This window comes from Octodon degus, unplaced genomic scaffold (assembly GCF_000260255.1).
Source record: "Octodon degus isolate 3935 unplaced genomic scaffold, OctDeg1.0 scaffold00068, whole genome shotgun sequence".
NCBI classification, from domain to species: Eukaryota; Metazoa; Chordata; class Mammalia; order Rodentia; family Octodontidae; genus Octodon; species Octodon degus.
In genome coordinates, this window is record NW_004524644.1 from 6034449 (window position 1) to 6062220 (window position 27772).

At 37.4% G+C, this 27772-nt stretch overlaps 1 protein-coding gene across 2 annotated transcripts in view; it reads right to left on the reverse strand.

Moving 5' to 3' along the window:
* Window positions 1-27772, reverse strand: part of Sclt1 (sodium channel and clathrin linker 1) — a 262327-nt gene that overhangs the window by 59262 nt on the left and 175293 nt on the right. For both annotated transcript variants that reach the window (XM_023719509.1, XM_023719507.1), the window contains 4 exons: window positions 14663-14761; window positions 8316-8387; window positions 4358-4432; window positions 300-445 (listed from right to left, as the gene is read on the reverse strand). In XM_023719509.1, the coding sequence (XP_023575277.1) occupies window positions 300-445; window positions 4358-4432; window positions 8316-8387; window positions 14663-14761 (392 nt within the window). The remainder of the gene's footprint in view (window positions 1-299; window positions 446-4357; window positions 4433-8315; window positions 8388-14662; window positions 14762-27772) is intronic.

Consider the following 27772-nt stretch of genomic DNA (forward strand, 5'->3'; position numbering starts at 1 on the left):
TTATTATTTTTGCGGAACCGGGGATTGAATTCAGGCCCTCGCGCTTAAAAGCAACATTTAGAACCAAGTTAATATATATATATATATGCTACATAATATGAATGAACATTGTATTTAATTGCTAGAAATGGTAAATTTAAAATAAAATGATATACGGTTAAATCTTCCTCCTGAAGGCATTTTTTAGAAATAATTTTGAAAAATTTGTCTTTTTGAAATAAGATATGAGTCTATAAAGGATGATAGAAAACCTGCCCCAAACCATGTGAGTTACTGTAACAAAACAAAAGAAAACTTACTTAATTTCAAGTTGCTTTATCCTATTTTCTGCTCTCTTAAGTTTTAGCTCAAGATCATCTTTTGAGCGCTCAGCAACCAGACATCTTCGGTGCATTTCTTCCAGTTTTCTGTAATCACCTTCATTCCCTCTGCCTTCACGGTAAGTCTGCAGAAGAAGCTTACATGTATATCACCATACAGACGGAAACTGTCTGAACCAAGTACACAGTTTAGAAACTGAAACCAATGATGAAACATAACACCATGGTTACGTGTTCATCTGTTTCCACATATTACAACACATCAGTGATTAAGTTTGGTGGTTTCGTGTTTACAGAATAAAATGCCAAAAAATATAGACATATATAATAAATGGAGATATAAAGAACAATTTTATTTAAAGAAGGTATTTATGCCCATAGTAGATTAATCTGCTAATACAAAAGTGTAAAGCAGCTGAAAGCAAAAAATTAACTTGAATGTCAATTTAGACATAACCACTGGTGGCTTTTTGGTAAGTATCCTTCAAGACAATTATTTAATATTAGAAAAGAAAACTACCTACTGTGGTACAATGAGTAGACTTATCTGAAAATGACCCTAGAATCTCACTCTGGGTCACCTGGATAGTAATCTAGAACCAGAATTTTCCCTTCCCCAGATGTAGCTGCTTTCCTCACGGCTGTACTTCCTCTCACAGAACAAGGGCTGAAACACTGCCTGGCCCAGTAAGCTGTGACTTCCTGCTGTCAACACCATGCTGTGTCTCCTGCTCGAGAGAAAAGGAAGGCATCACACTTCACTGTCCTACTTACTCCTGGGACACAGAGCTCACTGCAGGCCCAGCAGCATTGTGGCCTTGACGTGCTTGTCTGTGGGACAGTGGGGGCACAGGGGCTATTCCTTCTTCCTGTCCACTGCCTTTTGCCTCAGTGCTTTTACATATCTCCAGGAAAGTCATCCCTTAACGTGGGCCAAGTAACACTGAAAAATCTATCCCAAGCCCTGATGGGGAGAGAAGCTTGCCATCTACACGGAGCCTATTTAATAGACACTCAGAAGGATCTGCCTTGCAGCAGAGAGATGCCCTTCCTACACGGTCCTACTTTGAACACATATTTCTTTTGCTACAAGTAGGATTGTACACCATGTTCTTCTCTGTAATTACCGTTTTACTGTTCACTACTGGCATGGTTCTTTTTTTTTTTTTTTCTTTCAGTACCTGCGATTGAACTCAGAATCCTGTATTTACCAGGCAAGTGCTTATTCTACTGAGCTATCTCCCCAGCTCGGGCATGGTTTTTGATAATGTGGTTATTTCACATGATTTTCATGTTATACATCTTGTATTTGAAAATGAAGTTCTGACCCTATTTTTTTAAACACTGGGCAAGTTACTTAATTAAAATTTCCTCTCTGAAAGTTTCTAATATAGCATCTAAAAGACAGATGTTGTATGTGCCCAATTTTGATCTACCTTTCTTTTCCCAAAGTACTTTAAAAGATGTAGGATTGGGCCAGTGAGATAGCTCAGCAGACTAAGCGCCTGCTTAGGCAAGTGCAGGGACCAGGTTTGATCCCCAGTACCACATGCCGCATTTCCCCATCCCTGGGTGTGCTGAGCCAGTGACTGAGTCTAGGTGTGGTGGTGCATGCCTGTAATCCCAGTGCTGGGGAGGCTGAAAACAGGAGGATCTCTACGAGTTCAAGCTGTGTAGTGAGACCCTGTACCAAATACATTAAGAAAAAAAGGATAGAAAGAAATTTAAAAATGTACATAATTAAATTTATAAAATTAAATTGTTTTTTTTTTTGGACCCGGGGATTGAACTCAGGCCCTTGTGCTTGCTAGGCAAAATTAAGGTTTTATGTAGATTTCGCAAATATTTTAAATATCATTGAGGTAAATATTTTTCCTAATTATCATACATTAAAAAGGTAAATATCATAGCAATGTTATACTTTTCTGTCTATACATACTTTTTGTATTTACAGATGGCCTCCTATACCCCAGTAAGAGCTGGCATAAAATTAAAAAAAGAAGACAGACTAAATGAACTTTACTATTGGGATGAAGTTAAAGCAAGAAATATAGCTATTTCATAAAATATTACACCTTTAAGTACAAAATTCACCTTAGGCACACTCTACGTCATCAATCACATTGCTCTGTGGCCCCATAATCTCCTTGATCAGAAAATTAGGGACACAATTGAATTACATGATGTTATGCTACAGGGTCTCCTATGTCCTGAGTCCTCACTGACCTTGAAAGGCTAGGGACAAAATGTTGACTATCCTTGCATCCCGTCTTTTTCTCTAATTTTTGGTTTGCAAACTTAGGTTGTTAACCCTCCAGGAGAGAAGCTTATTATTACCCTACAATATATGCAGTTGGCTTTAAGCTCACTATCTGTCTGAATATCAAACATCTTAGGCATAACATGGCACAGGTATTTTCCATCTAGTATTGATATGTTAAACTTTAAGGCCCTACAGAATAAGGAGAAAAAAAGTTAAAAAAAATTTAAAAAATATGAATAAACAATTACATATTTTCCACAGAAATTTGGAAATCTAACCATATATAGCACTGTAGCAGGACAGTACTGTGATTTTTTTTTTCTTGTCTTTTTTCATTTATTACCTTTTTTTTTTTAAACAAACATTTACTTGAGAGACAGTATGGCAATAATTGGTATGTCATGAAAAGCAGTACGTATTTAGAAGACCAGAATGACAGGCACTCCAAGCATGACCCTTCTATTACACATTGCTATCTTCAATGCAGTTGCTTAGTCATAGGTATCAGCATATATAGTCAGGATGAGAATCCTACCAATTTACTCCTAGTTTCAAAAACCTGCTGATGTTTATCAGGATCATTGCCTTACCCATCTTGTGCGGATAAATGTATGGCTTTGTCCCTGTCATTTTTCCCAGCTTTTCTCCTTGCCCTCTCCTCATTGTCAGTCCTCAAGCTTTCTCTTTCCTTTTAATTGTGCTATACTTTTCTATTTATATTTCTTCTTTTGAGTTCTTATACTAGTGAGACTACACAATATTTATACATGTGGGTCTGGTTTATTTCACTTATGAGTATATCTTCAAGTGGCATCCACATGAAGAGAAAACATTCTCTCAGCCTTTCACAGAGAGCAAATTGGTCAAGCAATGGTTGTAACTCATCCACATGGCTGACACTGACAAAAGATATGCAAACTGTGGTACAGGGTTACAGGATAAATCCTGAGGGGACTTGACTGACCTTATAAGATACAAAAGTTACATTTCTTGTTATATAGGTCTTGCTTTATCTTGGTCTTAACCATCCAGCAGGAAATTATAAAAACAAAGTATAAAAAGTAAAGTCATATTAATATGCTGAGCTGTGAAAAGGTCAAGTCAACAATTTCTGACATTGTCAGCCCTATGGATAACCCACTACTGTTATGGACTGGTGGACTATATTGTATTATTCTGCTGAATTCACACACCTACAATATTTAAATGGCAATGGAATACCCTATTCAGACAAAACTAAACAAAAAAAAAGGAGATATAAAGGAAGGACCATTTTGTATTTTTTTTTTGCCTTTTTAAACTTGAATTTTTATTTATTTTTTTCCATAATTTTATTGAGAAACATTTTGTATTTGTATATAGAAAATAGGATAGATATACAGCTACTTTCTCTTAATTCAATGAGAAGAAAGATTTGTACTAATAGTACTTGGACAGGATATCATGTCTGCATCTTGTACTGTGAATAACCACTAAGAAGATAACAATATGCAATGTATTAATTATTGAAACTGTCCTATTAATCGGTTTTGAAACTCTCATTGCTGTTTCTCAATAAAATTAATAAAAAATAAATTAAAAAAGTACAAAATTCAGAGAACAGTACCAGATTTAGAGATGTACGAAGGCAGCTGCAGGACTTAAATGGAGATCCTGACTGTATTCCAAGAATATAAGAAACACCCGGAGAAGGAGAACACTTTTATGTGATGAAATCAGATAGCAATGTTGAATATTTGTAGTTTTAGGTAGTCATATTTCCTTTTATTTTTACCTGTTCTAGTTCTTCTTCCACAGCTTTTTTTTCCCTAACGCATCGTTCAATTTGGCTTTGTTTTTCATAACACTCCTGTAAATTCAAGTTATTAATACAAGTAAATACATTAGGTAAAATCTTAAGCAGTGATTTATTCATAGCAGGAACACCAAAGTCACCTTATCAACACAGTAATCACCAAACACAAACCAAAAGCAAACAAAGTGAAACTCAGGAGCGAGTCCAGGGTACCAGAAATCCAGGGACAAGGTGCTAAGGGGCTCTAATTAAGCAGAGCAGTAGGACACCCAGATTGGCAGAGCCAGGAAGAAAAGATAAACAGAAAAAGAGCCACTATCTCATATTGTATCTTTTCTTTGTATATTTCCTTACAAATTTTTTTCAAAAGGCAGTGTAGAACTGGCTGGTGGCACAGTACTCTGAGGGATAACCTATGGCTTACAATGTGCACAGGTACATACATTCTAAAACTATTGTTTCTGTTGTGTGATATTATTTATTGTTAACTTATCACTAAATGTTCAATTCATAACATTTAGTGATAAGTTAACAATAAATAATTCATAACAAAAATCCATACTGGGACTCTCCTGGCACTGCAATATTGACAGTTGTAATACTTAATTGTCTACTTTGTAACTATGACCCAAATATTCAGATTTCTTATTTCTGACAGCGATACCCCTTTTTTCAAAACAAGAAGATATCTGTCTTTTTTTTTTTTAAACATTTATTTATTTATTTAGTGTGTGGCCAGCTCAGCCCACTAGGGGGCGGGGCTGACTGGCATGTGGTGCTGGGGGATTGAACCGTGGTCCCTGTGCTTTGCTTAGCTGAGCTTGTTCTAAGTAGGTGCTTTAGACCACTAAGCCATCTCACTAGCCCCAATATCTGTCTTTTGATTATATTCCTCCCTCTTCCCCCTTCCTCCTCTGCTTCTCGTAACATGGCTTGCAATATACAGTATGCACTGATCACACAGTTGTATCGCACTTGTGGGTCTGACAACGGTGTAGAAAGCAAGTATCTCCATAACCCTCTTCATTGAGTCTACAATATTATATGGACAACTGACAATGGCTCAGAGAATGGTTTACGTGGAGTGGCAATGGTGAAATAAGAAAAGGTGAAATCTTTAAAGAATTACCATACTGATTCTACTAAACATGCACAATAATGAAACAAAGATTAAAAATTATTATTAACCTTTTTAGACATATAGGTATTTGCTAATCACCACTGCTATACGTACATTTGGAAGAAATATGACAAAATGTGACAATGGAGTTTTTTTTTTTTTTTTTTAAGTCTCAGGAAATACTAAGAGCTCATGGGTGATAGACCATGACGTCCTTATGTAGTTGAAGCAGGGATAAAATAAAAATACAGTTCAAGACTTTCTGTAGTACTTAGAAATGAAAAACTAGACTTTCAGAAAATTCATGGATCTAAGAAAAGATCATGGCAAATGTTTTATTTTACTTTTATATATTTGGGCATTTTATAGTTAATCTTATTTTCCATTTGCTATAGATTAATAGCTATCTTCCACATTACAGGGTCTCACTATACAGATCGGACTCCTAGTGATCCTCCTGTTTTCAGCTTCCCAAGTGCTAGGATTACAGGTACGTGCCACCATGCCCCGTCTCAGTGTGCCCCAGGGGCAGGGCCTGTATGGCACACTGGGAATGGAATCCCAGCCCCTGCCTAAGCAGGCACTGAGCTATCTGACCAGCCCTAGACCTTGAGTATTTTTAAGAGAAACTATATCTGGCAGGAGAGATTAAAGGCTGTTAGGTGTTTTTTGAGAAAAAAAGGGAGACATATAACTTGAATATACTGCCTTTAGCCTTTTTTTTAACCTATTAAAAATTCTGCACACTAACCTAAAATACAAGATTTTTTCCCCTCTTTCTGCAAGTATAGCTTAATTTTTGGTTAGTCCAAGTATGGTTAACTTTCTCTTAGGCTTAATCTTTATAATAAAGATGGCATAGTTGCTGTTTAAGGATAGAAAATAGTGGATACCATTATTAAACTTGAGACTCTAGGTCAGATTTTCTCAGAAAATTTGCTTTTTAAAGTACACGAGGGCTGGCCAAATAGCTCAGCAGATTAAAGTGCCTGCAAGCAGGTGCAGGGGCCGGGGGCTCCACCCCTGGGCCTGCCCTGCTGGCTGCCACTGCCCCCACTCCCAGGGGAATGCTGAGCCAGTGATTGAGACTGGGAGTGGTGGCATGTGCCAGTAATCCTAGCTGTTAGTAGGCTGCAAACATGTGGATCACTATGAGTCAGATCTAGTAGTGAGACCCTTCCCTAAAATACAAAAAAAAAAAAAAAAAAAAAAAAGTACATGAAAATGTCTTCCTTCCTATGTTTTCTAACATATTGAACACTTCTCAATTAGGCAGTACAATTTTCCCCACAGAATCAACATGACATCAGATAGTGTTTCTATCCTTAGAAAAATCACTTAGCTATGAAATAAAATTGTTTTACTATAAATCATAAGATACACTTTTAAAATAAACTATACTTTTAAAAATGACTTGACTATAAGCTGAGCTTGATACAGCTTTTGTTGTTAAACATCTAACAACAATTATTCTTTAAAAAGACCTTGCAGAATGTAGCCAGTTGTTTTTCTTTGGGAAAAGAGAACAAATATTCATGGCCTTGCAGAGTTTACAGTCCATTAAATGATCTGAGACTGGGGTAAAGACACTATTATTTCTTCCTTTACAAAGATGTGAGTCTTTTGATAATTAGTTCATGAAAGAGAACAGATAAAATAACAGGGTGATGGAAAGAGAAGGAAAACTACATAGCAACAAATAATTAAACATGACTAATTAGCCACACTGCATCCTGTTAATTTTACACAATTCCTACATCATTAAAACAAATGACATTAAACAAACAAATAAAAACTGACACTGTTATCAGTCCTATTATATTCAGGACCAATACACAATGACTAAGTTTTATAATGTACACTAGAGTCTGCAAAATGTGGAAAAGACATGATCCTTTTCAGAAGTATGTAGATATCATTTGGTTGATAAGTATTAATTTAAAAATGTATTGTGCAAAACACTGAATTAGGCAGTGGGGAACTTGAAGAAGGGATGAGACTGCGCTATTCTATAATCAAATCTAAGAGGTGATAACATTTTGGTGGAAAGAGCAGGAGTACGCTAGTAGCTGTACACTGAACAAGTACTAATGCTTAATACATATGATATGATAGACTTCATTGATGAATTTTGTCACCAATATGAAAAATGATAAAAGAATTCAGAAAAGATGAGTTCTTGAAGTAGTAAATATCTTTCCAGTTCTTAGAAATTGCTACATTTCTATTATGTTACTAAATTTCATTTCATCAAATCTTCAGGATAAATTTATATTCTATAATATGATCTCCAGTTACACAAGTACTCACTTCTTCTCCCATTTTGCCTACTTATCCTTCAATATAAATTGCTTTGGGGAAGTTTTCATCTTTCTTTTTTCTCACTCCCATTCTGTGAATCCACAGTATGTCTGTCTGTCCACCCACCCTCCTTTGTCTACACCCAGGATGGTAGGAACTGCACCTGGGTGTCTCAGTGGCATTGTGTTATCTGTCAAAAAGAAATAATTACTAAACGTCATGGATGCCACACTTCCTGGGAGGCCATATAGCATCAGACCAGAAAACATCTGTATCTGTGTTTTCCTAGCATCCAGCAAAGGTCATAGCTTAATAAATATATTTTCAATAAACAAACACTTGATAAATTGTATCTTGTCTTTAAAAATGAGCAATATTTAAAAGAAAATATTCATCTAGACTTCTTTTTCTTTCTTTTTTTGTGAGGCTTGTGATTGAATCGAATGCCCTGTGTGTGCTAGGCCAGCTCTCTATCACTAAGCTACATCTACAGTCTTCACTGGGCTTCTAACCCACCATTTGAAGAGCTGAAAGTTCTTCCATTAATTGAGAAATCTGTACATGATGTTGTTTTTTGGTGTTTTCGACCTGTAAAAGAAGACATTATAAGTTATTTAAATAATAAATAATACCTGATAAAAATTCATCAAAACATTTGATAAAAATTTAGAATAACAGCCACATAATAATTTTACATAACAGTTAAATAAAGTTGTAACTTTTAGGGCATAGAAGATAAACATATGCACAAGCTCCCCAGTAACCAAGAATTTGGTGTGAGACCAGAAAGAGAGCAAAAAGGATGATACTTCTAATATAATGTTTTTGGGTTTTTTTTTTTTTTTGGTGGAACTGGGGATTGAACTCAGGCCCTTGCACTTGCCAGGGAAGCGCTTATTCCACTGAGCCATTAATATAATGTTTTTTAACCAATACTTAACCATTATTTAGAAATAAAACCCCCAAATTTAAAATTTTAATTCCTTTAAAACAATAATTAAAATATAATTAGAATTCAAATAATTAAATTTTATATTGTTTAGAATAAAATACATGCTTGGGGCCAGCCAAATAGCTCAGTGGATTAAAGTGCCTGCTTAGTCAGAGCAGTGGCCAGCGATGTGCAGAGACAACTGAGAATGGGCGTGGCAGCACACGCCTGTAATCCCAGCTCTTGGGAGGTTGAACACAGGTGGATCACTACGAGTTGGATCTATGTAGTGAGACCCTGTATTTAAAAAAAAAAAAAAAGTATATATATATATAACATTTTTATGAAAAATAAGTGCAATTCTCCTCTTTTTTCCAGAGTATTGTAATTTTCATTGTATAGTTCTTTTACTTCCTTTGTTAGATTAATTCCTAAGTATTTCTCTTTTTTTTTTTTTTTGATGCTATTGTAAAGGATGTTGTTGCTCTAATTTTTCTCTCAGTGACTCTGTTGTCTGTGTAGAGGAATGCTATGGATTTTTGGGTACTAACTTTGTATCCTGCTATGTTACTCAATTTACTAATTTCAGAAGTTTCGTGGTAGAATTTTTTGGCTCTTCCATGTACAGTATCATATCATCTGCAAATAATGATAATTTAACTTTTTCCTTTCCAATCATTCTTTTTATTCCTCTCTTGTCTAATGGCTCTGATTAATGTTTCCAGAACCATATTGAATAGGAGGGATGACAGCGGACATCCTGTTCATACCTCATTTTAGAGTATAAACTTAAGTTTTTCTCCATTTAGAATAATGTTTGTTGGTTTGTCATAGATGGCTTTTATCAGATCGAGCTATAGGCCCTGTATTCCAATTGTCTGTAGGGTTTTTATTATAAGTGAGTATTGGGCTTTGTCAAAGTCTTATAAAATATGAAAGGTAAATATAGTAAAACAGAAAGAAATTATACATAAGGAATAAACAACTGAGATGAAGGAAAGGAGAAAATAGGAAAAAAGAAAAGTGAAAAAATCATATAAGTATATACACAGGAAAGCTAAGATAGTTGTACTACTACTTTCTCTCAATTTCTTGAAGGTAGCAGTTAATATTTACAATTTTTACTGCATGAAATTTTATATATGAATATCTCTAACCTGAGCAACTACACTGAAGACAACAATGTGTAACAATCACTGTTGAATACTTTTCACCTTGCTTTTTAAAAATGTGTATTGTTTCTAATGTCTTTTTTTTTTTTTTTTTCAGAACCAGGGATTGAACTCAGGCCCTTGCACTTGCCAGGGAAACACTTATTCCACTGAGCTATCTCCCTGGCCCCTGTTTCTAATGTCTTATTGAAAGAAAGAGTTAATGTTTAATTGTTTCATTGGTCTTGCATGCCTATATCTGGTAAATCTATCAACAAATCTGATGATATAAATGTGTAGTATAATAACCACTGTTTAGTTTCTATTCCTTTTTTTAAAAAATGTATTTGGTACAGGGTCTCACTACACAGTTCGGACTCATAGCGATCCTTCTGTCTTAGCCTCCCCAGAGCTGGGATTACAGGTGTGCACTACCATGCCTGGACTTGGTGGCCGGCTCAGCGTGTCTAGCAGCAGGGCTGGTGTGGCATGCGGTGTCAGGATTGAACCTGGTCACTGCACTTGCCTAGAGCAGGCACTTAGTCTGCTGAGCTATCTTGCCTGCCCTCTCTATTCCTGTTTTAAAACATTGTACCATTTTTATTTTCTGTTTCTTTTTTTTTGTCTTTGCTATTTGTTTTTTTCTCTTAAAAAAGTGTATTTTTTAGGATTTTTTTTTTTCTCCCAATGCCTTCAGGGCAGGTTTGGCTGGCTTGAGTTGTGGGGATTGAACCACAGAAACCTGAGCCTGACTGCTTTGTTGAAGCAGCCACTTAAAGGACTGGGCTAAGGGGCAGGCCCCCCAATTTTTTTTTTTTTTTGGCGGAACCAGGGATTGAACTCAGGCCTCATGCTTGCCAGGCAAGCGCTTATTCTGCTGAGCCATTTCCCCGGCCCTAAAAAAGTGTATTTTTTAAAATTAAAGATTTTTACAAAGATTGGTATTTTATTTTTATAAATCTTCTTAGGGCCGGGGAGATAGCTCAGTGGAATAAGAGCTTGACTGGCAAGTACCAGGTTTTGAGTTCAATACTTGGTATCACAAACAAAACAAAACAAAACAAAACAAAACAAAACAAAACAAAACAAAACAAAACAAAACACCTTAATGTCTGGCTGAATAGAAGAAAGCTATTTTCTCATACCTGTTTCTATATTCAACCTGCTGCATCTTTACATATTATGCAACTCTTGGCAAACAACACTGCATATTCATGAGAAAGTGAGAGTGATAAAAGCAAAGTATAACAGAAGTATGAAAGTAGATGGAATCTTGCAGAATGCCTGAACACTGTGAAAACTATTGCTATAGAGCAAAACAAGAGGGAAAAAAAACCATGGAAAAAAGTTAAAGAACTGAGACTGCAGCTCTGTGGTAGAGCACTTGCAGGGCAAGAGCAAGTGCCTGCAGGGGCGAGCAGAGCAGACTCGCCGTGAAAACGGAATGAGTAACTTTATTTACTTATGTTGGCGGAACCAGGGATTGAACTCAGTCCCTTGCCCTTGCCAGGGAAGCACTTATTCTCCTGAGCCATCTCCCTGGCCCCAAAGGAGTAACTTGAAAAACATCTTTGTTTTACAAATACAAAGGCACTGTCGTAATACACATCATATTCTTGGATTAAGTAAATTACATGTTAGGTCACCTTTCTCTGAATTAACATTTATCTGCTTTCAGAAGCAGTAGAACTTATGTGCAGAGTATTTTATTTTTAAATTTTATTTATTTACTTATTCAATTATTTATTTATTTAGTGTGTGTGGCCAGTTCAGCCCACCAGGGGGTGGGGCTGGCTGGCATGTGGTGCTGGGGGATTGAACCGTGGTCCCTGTGCTTTGCTTAGCTTAGTTTGTTCTAAGTAGGTGCTTTAGACCACTGAGCCATCTCACCAGCCCCTGTGCAGAGTATTTTGAAGAGTTAGTTGTGTCTCTGCATGGCTCCTATGACCGTCAGTTTTCTAGTAGCACTGTTCATGCTTTAGAAAAGTATTATGAAGAATACTGATGCTGATGGCGTATCATAATGTCCTATGATCTAAGACCTTGTGAATTGTATAGAATCTTATAAAATTATAAATTATTAAAAACATAATATAAAATTTGTAGAATATTTATAATACTGTTATATACTTTACTTGGTTAATTAATATGAGCTATCTTTTTCAAGGCCTACAAACATTACATATGGTTCTATTTTAGTCCTATTTAAGGTTATGCAATTTGATGTTGAAGTTTCCTACAAATTAAAGATTAGGATATTAAGGATCAATCTCTTCTGTCCGTGGGTCAGTAGTAATACAGCTTAGTACATGCTGAGCATTTATGTGTCAGGTATTACTCAAATGCCGTATGACTGGGTTACTCCCGATGATCCCACGAAGTCGTTTCCCTCTCCACTACGGTGAGTGTTATACTGTGGACCTAGAATGCTCTCCACAACCCTGTACAGTACAGGCTTGATTCCCAGCAAGGCGTTATTAGGAGGTGGTGGAACCCTTAAGAAGTGGGGTGTAGTGGGAGGTCTTCAGGCGATTCTCCTGCCCTTGAGGGGAGTGGGCCCAGCCACTCCCTCTTCACCTCTTTCCCTTCCTAGCATGGGCTAAGTGGCTCTGCTCAGACACCTGCTTCTGCCATGCTGTGCTGCTTCACCATAGGCCTGAAGGCAAAGGGGTCATCCAGTCATGCACTAAACATGGCCTGAAACAAACATTTCTTTTAAACTAATTATCCTAAGCATTTGTTAGAGCGAAGGAAAGCTGATTAACACTGGGGTAGGGAGAAATTAAGACATGTTTTCAGAATATAAAAGTTTGATTTTTACAATGTCATACCTCTTTCACATAATTTCGTTCTTTCTTGTTTTTTTTTTTTTTTTTTCAGAACTGGGGATTGAACTCAGGCCCTTGCGCCTCCTGGGCAAGTGCTTATTCATCTCCATAGCCTCTCTTTCACATAATTTCTCAAATGTGTTCCTTTTAGTGTTTAAAACTGAGAGGTAAACTGAGAGTTTATGACAACAATAAAGTGTGTATTTTGAAATACTTTATATTAATGATGGCAAGTTTAACTGAATTAAACTACTGATTCCTTTTGAAAAGAGAACTCTTGAAGCTGACAGTACCTCATGTGTGAGCTACACTCCACAGGAAGTTTTCTGGGGTTAGCATCTGATAAAAAAAATATAAACCCCTGTGTGAAACATGTACACAGGACAATGAAGCTGTTCACTGTGGTGGAGGTCCACAGAGTTTATACAGAGTCTAATATCCACCTCTCACCCTAACTCCTTACCTGATTTAATTAATTAATTAATTAATTAATATTGCACAGGGTTTCACTACACAGCTTGGACTTCTAGTGACCCTCCTGTTTTTAAGCCTCTGAGCGCTAGAGCACTGGGATTACAAGTGTTGGCCACCATGCCCGGACTCGGTCTCAGCTCAGGGCACCCAGGGGTGGGACTAACCTCATTCTATCTACAAAAACATTGCTTTCTATAATTGCTATGAGTAGTGAGGATGTTTACCAACCAAACTGTAAGGTACATTAACAAGAAATAGAAATAGGAAAGGCCAACAATGGTGCTAGTCACTATCCAAACTCAAAGATAAACAATGGTTTTTTTTCTCAAAAATTTTATTTACTTCTGAGGTACAGGATCTCAGGACAAATCCTGAGGGCAGTTCACTGACCTTCTCAGACCAAAAAGCTACAACTCTTGTTGCATAGGTCCTGCTTTACCTTGGTCTTAACCATCCAGCAGAAAAGTATGAAGACGAAATTATAAGAAATAAAGCCATGCTGTTAAGTTGAGCTGTGGGGGACTCAGGTCAATAATTTCTGACATTGCCAGTTAAACAGGAGACCCAATGCTATTATGGGCTACTGGACTCTTTTAGAATATTTTGCTGAGTTTACACACCTATAATATTCAATAACGGAACTTAGAAAAAATGGGGTATACAGATGAATGTCCATTTTGTATCTGTGTATTCAAAGTGGTTGGGATAGATATATAGTTACATTCTGTTAATGAATAGAATGATTTGTTCTAATGGTGTTTGTAAATAGGATCACAAGTCCGCATCTTGTACAGCAATTAACCACTAAGAAGAATATATGCAGTGTATTATTTGTTGAAAAATAAAAATAATAATAATAAAAAAAAACAACAAAAAAATTTTATTTACTTGAGAACTCAGATACAAGCAGTTTTATAATTAAAAAATCACTGTCATAATTTATAACCAGAGACAATATATGTGAAATTTTTCATGGTATATAACTAATACATACATTTATGTATTTCATTGACTTATAAAATAATACCTACCTACTCTGTGAAATTTTACATACAATGGAAATATACAATATAAAAGTCTCTCATTGTAATGATTCCTGTTAATGATTTAATATAGTCTTATAAGTATGCATATAAGTATTTTAATTTAAAAGTTGTTAGGTAGTATTTATTTTTTATTTTTTATTTTTAGGGAAGGGTCTACAGAGTGTTCAGGGTCTCACTCCTAGATCGGACTTTTAAGTGATTCTTCTGTTTATAGCCTCCCAAGAGCTGGGATTACAGGCACTCACCACCACAACCAATTGTGTCTCAACGCATCCTGGGGGCGGGGCCCACATGGCAGGTCCAAGGGTCCAATCCCTGGCCCCTGCACCTGCTTTCAGGTGCTTTAATCTGCTGAGCTTTTTGGCCAGCCCTGTATTTAGTCTTTAGTTAGAACTTAAATCTGAACTTTAAATAGAATTTAAAAAACCTTTACCGCTTTCTTGGTTCTTAAATTAGACTCTTGTATGAGCTGAGAAAGTGCTTCTTTCATTTTCTCTTTATCTTCTTCTCTTTGCTTCTTCTCAAGCAGAACCTTCAGAAAATAATCATTTCATGTTATAGATCACATCACTGTCAGTAAAGATAATGTTTACAAAAAAACTAGCCAGCCTTTTTAAGAGTTAATCTACCTGAATTTCTGGGGCACCTTCACTTGAACTTGCCTCTGTCATGAAAGATATTTATTTTTCTTACTCACCCTTATCAGTGTTCTAATTTCATTTTTTCCCCTTGTACTGGAGATTGAGCCCAGGACCTCTTGCATATTAGGTAAGCACTCCATCACTGGGCTGTATCCCAGGTCAAGGGTTTTGAAGTCAGTCTTTCTAAATTATCCAGGCCATGCTCAAAGTTGTGTTTCTCTTACCTCAGCTCCCTGAATAACTGGGATTATAGATGTGCAACAATATACAGTAACCGGATTAAAAAAAATCCTTTTTCTTTTGCATTTATTTCAGCCAGTATTACCATCAATCTTCTAATCTCTAGATTTTAGAACTATTTTTGAATTTTCCTTTTCTTTCAAGCCCCTCTATAAAAGCCAACATGTCTAGGTCTGATATTCTTGGGAAAATCTCTTGTCTTTCACTTTTATAAATACACTATTTGATATCATTCAAATCATGTTCCTGTTTACCTCACACTTTGATCACTGCGGACCAGACAGAGTTTGTCTCTGTGATGTGTTTTTAATAATGAATCACTCAATACTCAGGTCTTGGTTTTCTTTTTTTTTTTTTTGTGGAACCAGGGATTGAACTCAGTCCCTTGTGCTTGCCAGGGAAGCACTTCTTGCACTAAGCCATCTCTGCGGCCCTTTCAGGTCTTGGTTTTCTTCTCTACTTATCTATGTACATCCCTGGGTAACTTAGTCAAATATTCTGATTTTAAATATCATTTGAAATCTCCATTTCCAATCAAAACACTCGAATTGGGAACTCTTATAATTAGGTCAGTCTGAGCCTCTTCTTTCTGTTCCTAGTACGTGGCTCTATGTTCTGCCCTGAACATCTCCCAAAGACCATATACATTCTCTTCGCCATTTATTTAAATTGTTTTGAGGAATATCATGGTGGTGTTGAGGAAGCAGCACTCATAGACAGCTCTTCGATACTCACTGAGGTCATTCAGCGTGCAGCTACCAGAAATGATAGAGGCACCAAGCACTGGAGTACAACTTGAATAGGACAGCAGAGTTGAAATGCAGAAAAAAGGGACAGTCCGGATAAGAAGTGAAGCTCCCTCTCAGCCTGGGTCCTACTCCCAGCTCAGGTCAAGGCACAGGGACAGTGCATTCTGTAAGAGGGACCCTGGGTGGGGGGTGGGCAGTGGCTGCACCTGGGCACTCCAATCACAGGTCTCTGCCTGCACAGCCAGCCCAGCCACGCAGTTCTTCCACTGGGACATGATGCAGAGCCTATGATAACAGCGGGAAAGTGCATCTCTACCCCTGGGCTGTGCTCCCAGGGTGTGTCCAGAGACCAAGCCATCTGAGCATGACTGAGGGAAAGATAGACTGGATGGAGATGCCTTGGATTTCTGCCTCCTTGGCACTGACACAGAGGAAACAAGTATCAAAGAGAAAATTAGAGACATGGGGTCACTGGGACACATAGGGACGGGAGGTACAGAAAAACATCTATGCAGAAGAAAGTTCATTACTAACCTGATGCCACTGAAATCACAGGGTCTAGGCAAGCTGATAAGGGATTTCCAGGGATGGAGAAAGGACAAGGTGGGGCTTCCTGTAAGGCTGTGGCTCGATGAAAACCCTCAGGTGAGACTCCCTGGTGGGGGCAGAGTAAATATCTAGCCACTGACCACGGGAATGCTAGAGGCCCCCCAATATGGTGGCAGACAGTGGCAGCAAAGACCATGTAAGGAACACACCCCAAGCAATACAACAGGACACCCCATTCCCAGCTCTTTTTCTTTTATGTTCTGCCTTGTTGCCTCTTTATCAGAATATGCTTAGTATGACAAAGGCCAGTCTTTTTACACGTGTGTGTGTGTGTGTGTGTGTATGTTTCTATCTGTGAGTTATTAGTTTTCTGCTTTAACTCTGCAACACCCTAGCTTGTTTGGCCATATATTCCCACACCAATAGTTGCTTATTAGGAATATCTAAATTTATTTGTGTTTGATCAATAATTAGGTATAGGCCTCTTTCACATTCCCTTTCTCTCATTACTTTCCTCTATATACATGCCTTAGTCTCCTCTCTCTCTGTATTATTATTTTTAATTCTCTATTTCCCCCTCCCCTGGGTATCTCTTCCTCTTATTTATCTGTTTACTACTTGAAACACTTTGAACATCACTGATGCTGAATTTAGCTTAGGCAAGTATACCATATTATTTAGTATGTCTTGTACTGAATCAGTTTAGGAGTAAAGATCTTTCCCATCAAGTTCTTAGGTATCAAAGAGCCTACGGTGAGCATCTCAAATATTGAGATTATTGGGACTGCTCTGTCCTTTCAAAGCATTACTAGGGGATAAAGCTAATATCCAGTGTAGACTGAGTGGAAACTCTCACAAAGATACACAGCCTCCCAAAATATAGTCAAAGAGAAAGCCTCTTATATAAAGGAATCCAACACAACAGTGGAAGACACATTTTACCCAACCGTTGTACAAATTTCAGTACACAAGCACAAATAAAATAAGAAAACAAGACAAAAGAACGCCTCCAAAAATAAGAACTCCTCAAATTTGGTCCCAATGATACTGAGGATGGTGAAATTCCAAAGAATTTTAAAACTGATAGTTAAAATGATCAATAAAATCAAAGGGACTAAAAAGCAGCCAAAAAGAATCAATTGCTAGAATAATCAATGAGATCAAAGAAGATACAAATAGGCAGCTGACTGAATTAAAGAAGGCAGGATATGAAAGACTATTTCAGAAAAGAAAAACTGCATACAACTAAGTAGAAACCCAGGAAATGAAAACCTCATGAAGACACATAAAAAACACAACTGAAAATCAATGCAGTAAAGTAGATCAGACAGAAATAAGAATTAGGAATTGAAGATAGAGAAATACTAAAACATTCAGACAGGATCAAGTTAAAAAGAATGATCAACACTGAATAGACTTTGAGGAGTTGCTGGATAAATCTAAAAGAAATAACTTGTCAAGTAACTTTAAAGCTCATTAGCTTTAAAGGGGGCACTAAAAAGGAGAATAATGGCCTAAAAAGTCTAGTCACTGAAATTGTAGCAGAAAACTTCCTCAAACTAAAAACTGAGCTGGATAGCCAAGTAAAGATGGTATTGTTAATCCCAAATAAAGACACCCAGAAAAGAACCTCCTCATGATGCTGCCATAAGAGAAATGTCAGAAATTCAGAAAATGGAAACAAATTAAAAGCTGTTAGAAAAACAAAGTCATTTATAAGGGTAAACCCATCCAAATAAGAATTTCTTACATCAACTTGAGAAGCCAGGATAATATGGGACAAAGTTTTTCAAGCCCTGAAAGAAAATAGTTGCTTACAAAGATTACTAGATCCTGAAAAGCTCTCTTTCAAAGAAGAAATAAAGACATACCATGATAAATACAAACTAGAGAAATTTAAGACCATCAAGCCACCACTTCGAATGATAGTAAATCTCAAACACAGAGTAAGAAGGGAACAACTGTGAGCCAAGTGGGAAGAATAAGACTGACTGGCAGAGAAGATATGTAAATAAAGGATTCAAACACCAGAAAAACAACACAATGATAGAGATTAGTACAGATCTTCTAATAGTAATACTTTATGTACACAGTTTTAACTCTCCAATTAAAAGACCTCGAGTGGCAGATTAGATAAGTAGACCCATCTTTATGTTGTCTAACAGAAACACACCTCAACTGTTAAGACATATACATAGACAGAAAGTGAAAGGAGGGAAAAATGATATGGCAAGCAGATAGAACTTTAAAACAAGTAGGTGTATCTATACTCATATCTGACAAGGTAGGCTTCAGACAAGAACTGATCAGAAGAAATAAAGAAAGCCACTACATACTAGTAAAGGGATGAATTCACCTAAAAGAATCATAAGTACATAGGAACTAAACATTAGTCTATCCAATTTCATAAAAATGACAGAGCCCCAAATGAAATCATAATGGGAGATATCAATACTCCGCTATTACAAGACAAAAAAAAATCAAGAAAGCAACATCAGAATTAAACCACAGTATAGACCAGGTAGAATTAATCAATACCCAGTGTTGCACCCATAGTAACCAAAAGAACTTTCTCCAAAATAGACCATATTTTGGGCTACAGAGCAACTTTATTTATTTAATTTTTGGTGGTACCAGGGATCGAACTCAGGACCTTGTGCTTTTCAGGCAAGCACTTATTCCACTGAGCTATCTCCCCAGCCATGTATGTATGCATGTATGTATGTATGTATGTATGTATATATGTATTTGGTACAGGGTCTCCCTACTCAGCGCAGACTCACAGTGATCCTCCTGCTTTCAGCCTCCACAGTGCTGGGATTACAGGAATGCGCCACCATGCCTGGTCTTGGTGGCTGGCTGGCTCATTGTGCCTGAGGATGGGGCTGGAGCGGCATGTGGTGCCGGGAATGAACCCTGGTCCCTGTACTTGCCTAAGCGGGCGCTTAATCCACTGAGCTATCTCACCAGCCCTAGCAACTTTACTTTTTTTTTTGTTTGTTTGTTTTTTAAAAATCACTGCCATAGTTTTATTTAAATATGTCCACAGTGTAAGTAGTCTTTTTTTTTTTTTTTTTTTTTGGTGGTATCAGGGATTGAATTCAGGACCCTGTGCTTGCCAGGCAAGCACTTACTCTACTGAACTATCTCCCTGGCCCCGTCCGTAAGTAGTTTTTTAATGATAACACAAATATAACCTAGCAACTTTAAATAAAAAGAAAAAACTGAAATAATCTCATGTATCCTATCATATCACAAAGGTATGCAAGACACAGAAGGAGAAGATGGGAAGGGGAAATGAAAAGAATTGAGAAGAGAAATTTAAAAATTCCTACACTTGAATGCTAGTGGAAACAGTACATATTAGAATCTATGGGACACAATAAAAGCAGGCGTAAGAGGGATGTTTACAGTCACTTATATTAGAAACACAGAGCAAGATCAACCTAATGATACACCTCAAGGTTCTACAAGAGCAAGGCCAAACCCAAAACCAGCAGAAGAAAACAATAAAATCCAGAATGGAAATTAATAAAACTGAAACTGAAAGTATAGTGAAAAAGCTAAATTCATCAAAGAATTGGTTTTTTGTCAAGGCTTTTTTGTTTGTTTGTTTTGGTACCGGGGATTGAACTCTGGACCTTGTGCTTGTAAGGCAAGCTCTTATGCCACTGAGCTACCTCTCTAGCCAAGAGTTGGTTCTTTGGAAAGATAAAAAAGATAAGACCTTAGCTAACTTTACTAAAAGAAAAACAGAAGACTCAAATTAACAAAATTAGGAATGAAAACACCAAAAATACAACAGATACCACTGAAATTTAGAGGATCATTAGAAACTACTTCTATAATGTATAACAGGGGTCAGTGAGAGAACTGAGTGGCCTCAAGTGCCTGCTTAGGCAAGTGCAGGGACCATGCTTTGATCCCCAGCATGACATGCCACACCAGCCCTGACCCCAGGGTGGGCTGAGCTGGCCACACACACAAAAAGATATATGATAACAAATTGGAGAATCAGAAAAAATAGATAATTTGCTAGACACACACCTAAGTTGAAGCATGAAAATACACAAAATCCAGTTTTCTAGAAGTTCAGCACCAGATGGATTTATAACTGAATTCTAACAGCTTTAAAAACTAACATGAATACGCCTCAAAATATTCCACACAACAGAAAGACAGGGCATCTTCTAAAATTCTTCTTCTTTTATTTGTTTGTTTGTTTATTTATTTATTTGGTATAGGGTCTTCCTATCTACCAGCACAAAATGTGGTACTGGGGATCAAACATGGGTCCTTGCACTTGCCAGGCAGGTGCTTATACTGCTGACCTATATCCCCAGCACTAAAATTCCTTTTGTAAAGCCAATATTAAAACCATGTGAGGAAATCAACAAAAAAGGGAAGACTTCAGACTAATATCCTTGAGAACACAGATGCAAAAATCTTCCTAAGATCCTAACAGAAATTTAACATCATATTACAAAGATTATACACAATGACAGTGCTAGTTTTATCCGAGAGAGACAAGGATGGTTCAACACACATAAATGAATAAATGTAATATACCACATGAATAGAATCACATGTAAAAATCACATCATTATCTCAACAGATATAAGAAAGCTTTTGACAAAATCTAATATCCTTTTATGAGAAAATCCTACAGACACAAAAGAACTCATAACAAAATGATAAAAGCCAGTATGACAAACCAAAAAGCCCAGATCACACTGAAATGGCAAAAACAAAGAACCCCTCTGAAGTCTGGAATAAGACAAGGATCTTATTTTCACCATTTTTATTCAATATAATTTTGAAGACTGCAGATCTAGTCACCGGCCTGGCAAGTGCAAGGTCTCAAATTCAATCCTCAGTACCGAAACAAAACAAAACAAAACAAATCAATATAGATTTTTGAAACTTCAGTCAGAGAAATTAGGTAAGACAAAACTAAAAGGAATATAAATCGTACAGGAAGAATTCAAATTATCCCTATTTTCAGACAATGATTCTTCACCAGAAATCTTTTTTATATTTGATAAATAAATTCAGCAAAGTGGCTGGATAGAAAAACCAATATACAACAATCTACTGCATTACTGTCCACTAATTATGAATCCATGAAGAAAGAAATCAGGAAAACAACATCCTTTACAATAACTTCAAGAAAATAAAAATATTTAGGAATCAACCTAACCGTGGAAGTGAAAGACTCTATGCTAATAATTGCAGAATTTTAAAGAAACTGAAGACAACTTTAGCAAATGGAAATCATTCCTTGTTCTTGCATTGGCTGAATGTTGTTAAAATAGCCATACTACCAATGGCAACTGATAGATTCAATGGAATCAAAAACATTTTGCAAAGAAGTATAAAAAGCAATATTAATTTCATTGGGAGCCAGAAAATACCCAGAGTAAAGAAAGCAATCCTGAATAAAAACAGCAATGCTGGAGACATCACTATAATGTGAACTTTGAGATGTACTATAAAGCCACTGGAATAAAAAGGAAAACATTAGTGCTGGCATTCAAACAGGAGTGTAGACCAGTGTAACAGCACAGAACACAGAAACAGGCTCAAGCACCTACAGACAACCTGTTTTTGACAAAGGGCCAAAACCATGTGTTGGAGAAAAGAGTCAAACAAATGGTGCTGGGAAAACATGCAGAAAACTGAAACCATATCTCACCCCACACTAAAGTCAAACCAAAATCAATCTAAAATCTAGATATAAAACCAGAAACTGCTCAAAGACAGTATTAGGGAATTATTTGAAGCCACAGGAACAGACAAAAACATCCCCAACAGGTCTCCTAAAGTACGGGCCATAGTATTAAGAGTCAACAAATGGGTCTGTATCAAATTAAGAAGTTTTGGCATGATGAAGGAAACACAGTAAAGATAGAACACATTGATGTGAGAAAATTTTGCTAGTTATTCTTTTAATAAATGACTGCTCTAACATGTAGATCATATAAAGATCTTAAGTTATCTCCCACAAAATAATGAATCCAATTAAAAAGTGAGCAAACAGACTGCTAGACTGCACTTCCTGCTTGTATGATTGGCTAAGAGAATCTGTGAACAAGTAACTGTAGATGGGACCCATCCAGCAATTAAGTAATGATATGATGGAGCTTAATAGTGTAGCCATTGATTTGTCCACTTAGAATTTTAGAGAGGGCCAGGGAGATAACTCAGGAATCTAAGAACCTGCCTGGCAAGCGCAAGGACCTGGGTTCCATCCCCGGTACCACATGCTGTGCTGGCCCTGGAACCCTGGGCGAACTGTGCTGGCCTTGGTGTGCACATCTATAATCCCAGTGCTGGGTGGGGAGGCTGAGACAGGAGAATCACTGTAAGTCTGAGTTGCGCAGTGAGACCCTGTACCAAATAAATAAATAATTAAAAAATAAATAAATAAAAAAAAGAACTTCAGAGTGAGAATTTCAGGGGACAGAGAATCTGTCTCAACTACAGTCTCTATCATATACTACCCAGGATCTTTTTTCTAGTGACCTGATGTTAAGAATGCCTGTACAACTAGGCTCCAGATGGCAGATAGGCAATTTTACTCTTTATTGTCTCAGTTACTCTTCTCTCATTGCTGGGACAAATACCCGACACCCAAAATGAAGGAAGGAAAGGTTTATTTAGCTCACAGTTACTGGAGGTTTCAGTCCATACTCAGGTGGCTCCAAGGCAGAGTGGCACATGGCAGAGATCAACCTTTTATGGCGGTGACAAAGGGCAAGAGCAAAATGGAACGGTAGCAGCAACAATGGCAACAGACAGGAAGTCTGTCTCTCTTAAATTGCATTCAGGCTCTCTGCCCCAGGCTGGGAGCAGTATTCACACCCACAATCTCAGCAGTACTAAGATCCATAATCCCAGTGGATCCTGAGTTAATCTCAAACTCTAGAAGTCCCTGCCCTATGAGTACACGAGGCTTTGGGGGGACTAGTAGACACAAACCATACTTACTATTTCTAGCTAATGGGTATAGAATAATTCCCAAGCATATTAAGTCTTGTATACATGCTTGTATCTTTTGTGGTGCTGGGAATCAAATGTAGGGCTTTCTGCATCTCAGGAAAGCATTCTACCACTGAGCTGCATGCCCAGCCCACATGATGACAAGATGCTTTCATTTTAAACAAAAATTTTTTTTGACACAGGGTCTTACTACTTATTCCAGCCTGACCTTGAACTCACCTTGTAGCCCAGGCTGGCCTGAAACTCACAGCAATCTTCCTGGATCAGCTTCCCCAGTTTTGGGATTTCAGGCATGTGATACCACAGTTGGATTTAAATTTTGGTGCGAGGGAAATTTAAGCAACCCTGTGCTGCGCTGGTGGGTGAGTGAAAGATTTTGCATGGTACTCCTGGGAAGGGAGATAGAAGTGGGACCAAGCAGCCCTGGGCTGTTCTGTGGCGGCAGCAGCAGGGGCAGTCAGCTCACACTACCCTACCCCACCCAGTCCTACAACAAGCAGTGTTGGCAGAAGCAGTGAGTCAGCCAAGGCAGCAGTGGTGCAGCACTCTGGTGAAAGTCAAGATCCTCCTGGAGATACCACCAGGATGGACACAGGGTAAGCAGCCTTGTGCCACATCCCACAAACAGAGGGCTGGCGCTGCCCCACTGGAAGCAAGATCAAACTCTGGATGGCACTGGCAGGACAGGGCCTGCTGACTGCACCTCACCCTACACTGTCCTACAACACACTGCTCAAGGGACAGAGATACGTGAGTGGGAGTGGAAACCAGGAGGCTGTGCACAGGCCAGGAGGAGCCAACTATACACAGGCCTGGGAGCAGCCTCAGCCCATCTCTGTCTGAGGGAGCCATAGCAATGGGGAGAAGGGTAAGCAGAGGATGGGCTGCCCAGGACATACAGTCACTGGCTGAAGACTGGCCCTAGCCCTCTGCCTCTGGAGGCTAAGATCAGCCCCACTACCAGCACTCCTACTGCAGGCTTGGCAGGATTACCCGGCGCTTCTTGGGCTCTCTGCCTTGGACACGACCACAGAACTGCAGATACAAGAGGAAGTTTTTTTTTTTCCTTTATTTTGTTCTTTCCATTTTTTTTTTAAATTTGTTGAGGTTTTAACCTTTATTTTTGTTTTCTCCTATCCATTTTCCTATTCCCTTTCCCCAACTATTTCTCTTGATTTTATATTTTCATGTCAGTGAACACTGCCACTAACCTTCCTGGTTCACTTTGGTAAACTCTTGTTTACTCCTTCACTCTTTCTGACCTGCCCTCTTCTCTAGTTTTCCAAGCTCATGTGATCATCCTTTGTCCTCCAGGCTTGCTTATACTACATTTCTTTTTATTTATTGATCTGCTTTGTTCCTTATCCCTCCAAAATTTCTTCATCACAGGGTAAAATCACTGCCTAGAGGAAACTCTTAGCATAAAAAATTCCTGCTTTATGCTGGATTTTGTTATATTATGGTAGATCTTGCACTGATAGTTAAAGAGGCCAAATTAATAGTTGCCATAGTTTGTCAATTTCTAAGCTATGCTTGATGGTACTGTTGCTGGCCGCTGTGCCACTTCCGCCAGGATGGCATGCCAACTAATCAGTTGTTCTCCCTTCTACAACAGCTCTTTTAAAAATGCTTTGCTGTGTCAACTGTACTTTTATTTTTATTTATTTTAAACAGAAAAAAGCAAGAAATAACAATAAAACAGAGTTTTAAAATGGGCTAGTAGGACAGTAATAATAATCAACACATTGTATAATGTGATAATCACGATAATTGTTCAGAGTACAAGATACAGACAGGAAACATTGTTCAGAAAATTACTAGCACACGACTTTCCCTTCAATGAACCAAGACAAATGAACTGTATAACCACCTTAACTGTTATATATATCCCTTCATCCTTCCTTCCTTTCCTTTTTCCAATCTGTTTTCCTTTTGATCAGTTTCTTCCCTATTTACAATATCCACTGTACCTCTTGGATCTTCTTTATTCTTTCAGATTTCCACACTAGTGAGATCAAACCATGTCTATACATGTGGATCTGGTTTATTTCACTTAAGAGTATGGTCTCCAGTTGTATCCATGTTTCTATAAATGTTTCAAGTTTATTTTTATTTGTCACTGAGTAGTATTTCACTGTATAAAATATCACATCTTTTTTATCCATTCCTCAGTTAATGGGCATTTGGGTGGTTTCTAAGATTGAGCTATTACCAATTATGTTGCTATAAACATGGGCATGCATATGTCACTGTGACATGTTTTAAATTCTTCTGGGAAAATACTCAGTAGTGGAAGAGATGGGTTGACTTGGACTTCTAACCCTTAGAAATTTCCACTGTGGTGGTACCAGTCTACACTCCAATAGTAGAGAAGGGTTCCCCCCCCCCACATTCTTGCCAGCATTTGTTATCAGTTGCTTTCTTTTTTGAAAATTTTTTATTTATTTGGCACAAGGTCTTGCTACGCAGCTCAGATTCATAGTGATCTTCCTGTCTCAGCCTGCCCTGAGATTACAAGCATGCACCACCACACCTGGTTTTGGTGGCCTGCATGGCTCACCCTGGCTTCTGGGGCCAGCATGGCATGCGGTACTAGGGATTTAACCTGGTCCTTGCCCTTTGCAGGCAGGTGCTTAGACTGCTGTGCTATTTCCCCAGCCTTCAATTATTTTCTTGATGACAGCCATTCTTTTGGAGTGAGATACAATCTCAGTGTTGTTTTAATTTTCACCTCTTAAATGAGCAATGATGTTTAACTTTTTCATATATTTCTTTGCCATTTGTATTTATTCATCTGAGAAGTATGTATTCATCTCAGATCACATTTTTGGATTGGAACTTTGAATTTGAGGTGGGTCTGATTTGTTTCAATTCTTTTTTTTTTTGTTTCAATTCTTTATATGTTCTAGGATATAAGTCCTTTGAGGGACAACTGTTTGAAAACGATTTAAAAAAATCACATAAACACTAACACAATTGTAATGGGGACTCTAACACCCCTCTATCGTGATCAACTAGACAAAAAAAATCAATGAAGTAGCAGAACTAAACCAAACCTGTGAACTAAAGGACTAGTGAACCAACAGAATACACATTCTTCTTACACAACAGAATACACATTCTTCTTAGCTGCACATGGCATGTTCTACAAAACAGATCACATAATAGCTTAAGCAAATTTAATGCAATTGAAATTATTCCCTTCATATTATCTGACTATAGTGCAATTGGAAAGAAACCACAAAAACTTCATAAACACACAAAAATTATATAACACCCTACTGAACAACCAGTGGGTCACAGATTAAATTAAAAAAGAAATTAAACAGTATCTATTACTAAATAATAGTATCCACAACTAAATGGTTATGCTGGTACAACATACTGGGATTTATGAGACACAGTGAAAATAGTCCACACAGGAAAGTTTATAGAAGTAAATTTGCATATTGGAAAATAGAATGAACTCAAATAAAGAACTTACTCAAAACTTCTAGAAAAATTCAAGTCTAAAGCTCATATGAGGGAAGAAATTTTAAAGATTAGAGTGGAAATTAATGCAATTGAGAGTAAAAAAACAATACAAAGAATCAATGAACCCTGCTGATTCTTTGAAAGATTAAATAAAATTGATAAACCCTTAGCCAATCTCATTAAAAAAAGGAAAGAAAAGACTCAAATTTATGAAATTACAAATGTGAAGGGTAAAATCACAAGAGGTTCTGCAGAAAACCAGAAGATGATCAATACCTGCTTAGGGAATCTAATAAGATGGAAAACTGAAGAATTGGGAAGATTCCTAGATGGATATGCACTATCAAAGCTGAATCAAAATATAGAAATTCTGAATAAACCAATATCAGTCAATGAAATTGAGAATATAATTATAAACATACCAAAAAAAAAAAGGCCCATATTCTTCCAGATTCAGTCAAATTCTACAAGAAAATTAGAGAAGATCGAATGCCATTAGTCCTCAAACTCTCTAATAAATTTGAAAGGGAAGCAAAACTCCCAAACTCATTCCAGGAAGTAAGTATTATCCTGTACCAAGACTAGAGAAGGATCCAACAAAAGAAAAACTACAGGCAATCTCCCCAATGAACAGGGATGCAAAAATCTTCAGTATGACACTGGCAAACAGAATGCAGCAAAACAAGATTATAAACTATGACCAAGCAGGATTCATTGCAGAGATGTAGAAAAGGTTCTAAATATGCAAATAGTAAATGTAATATTAACAGAGCTCAGGACAGAAAACATATGATCACTTCAATATGTATAGAAAAAGCATTTAACAAATTCCAACACCCATTCATGAAGTGTTAGAAAACCCTATCTCAATCTGATAAAAGCCATCTA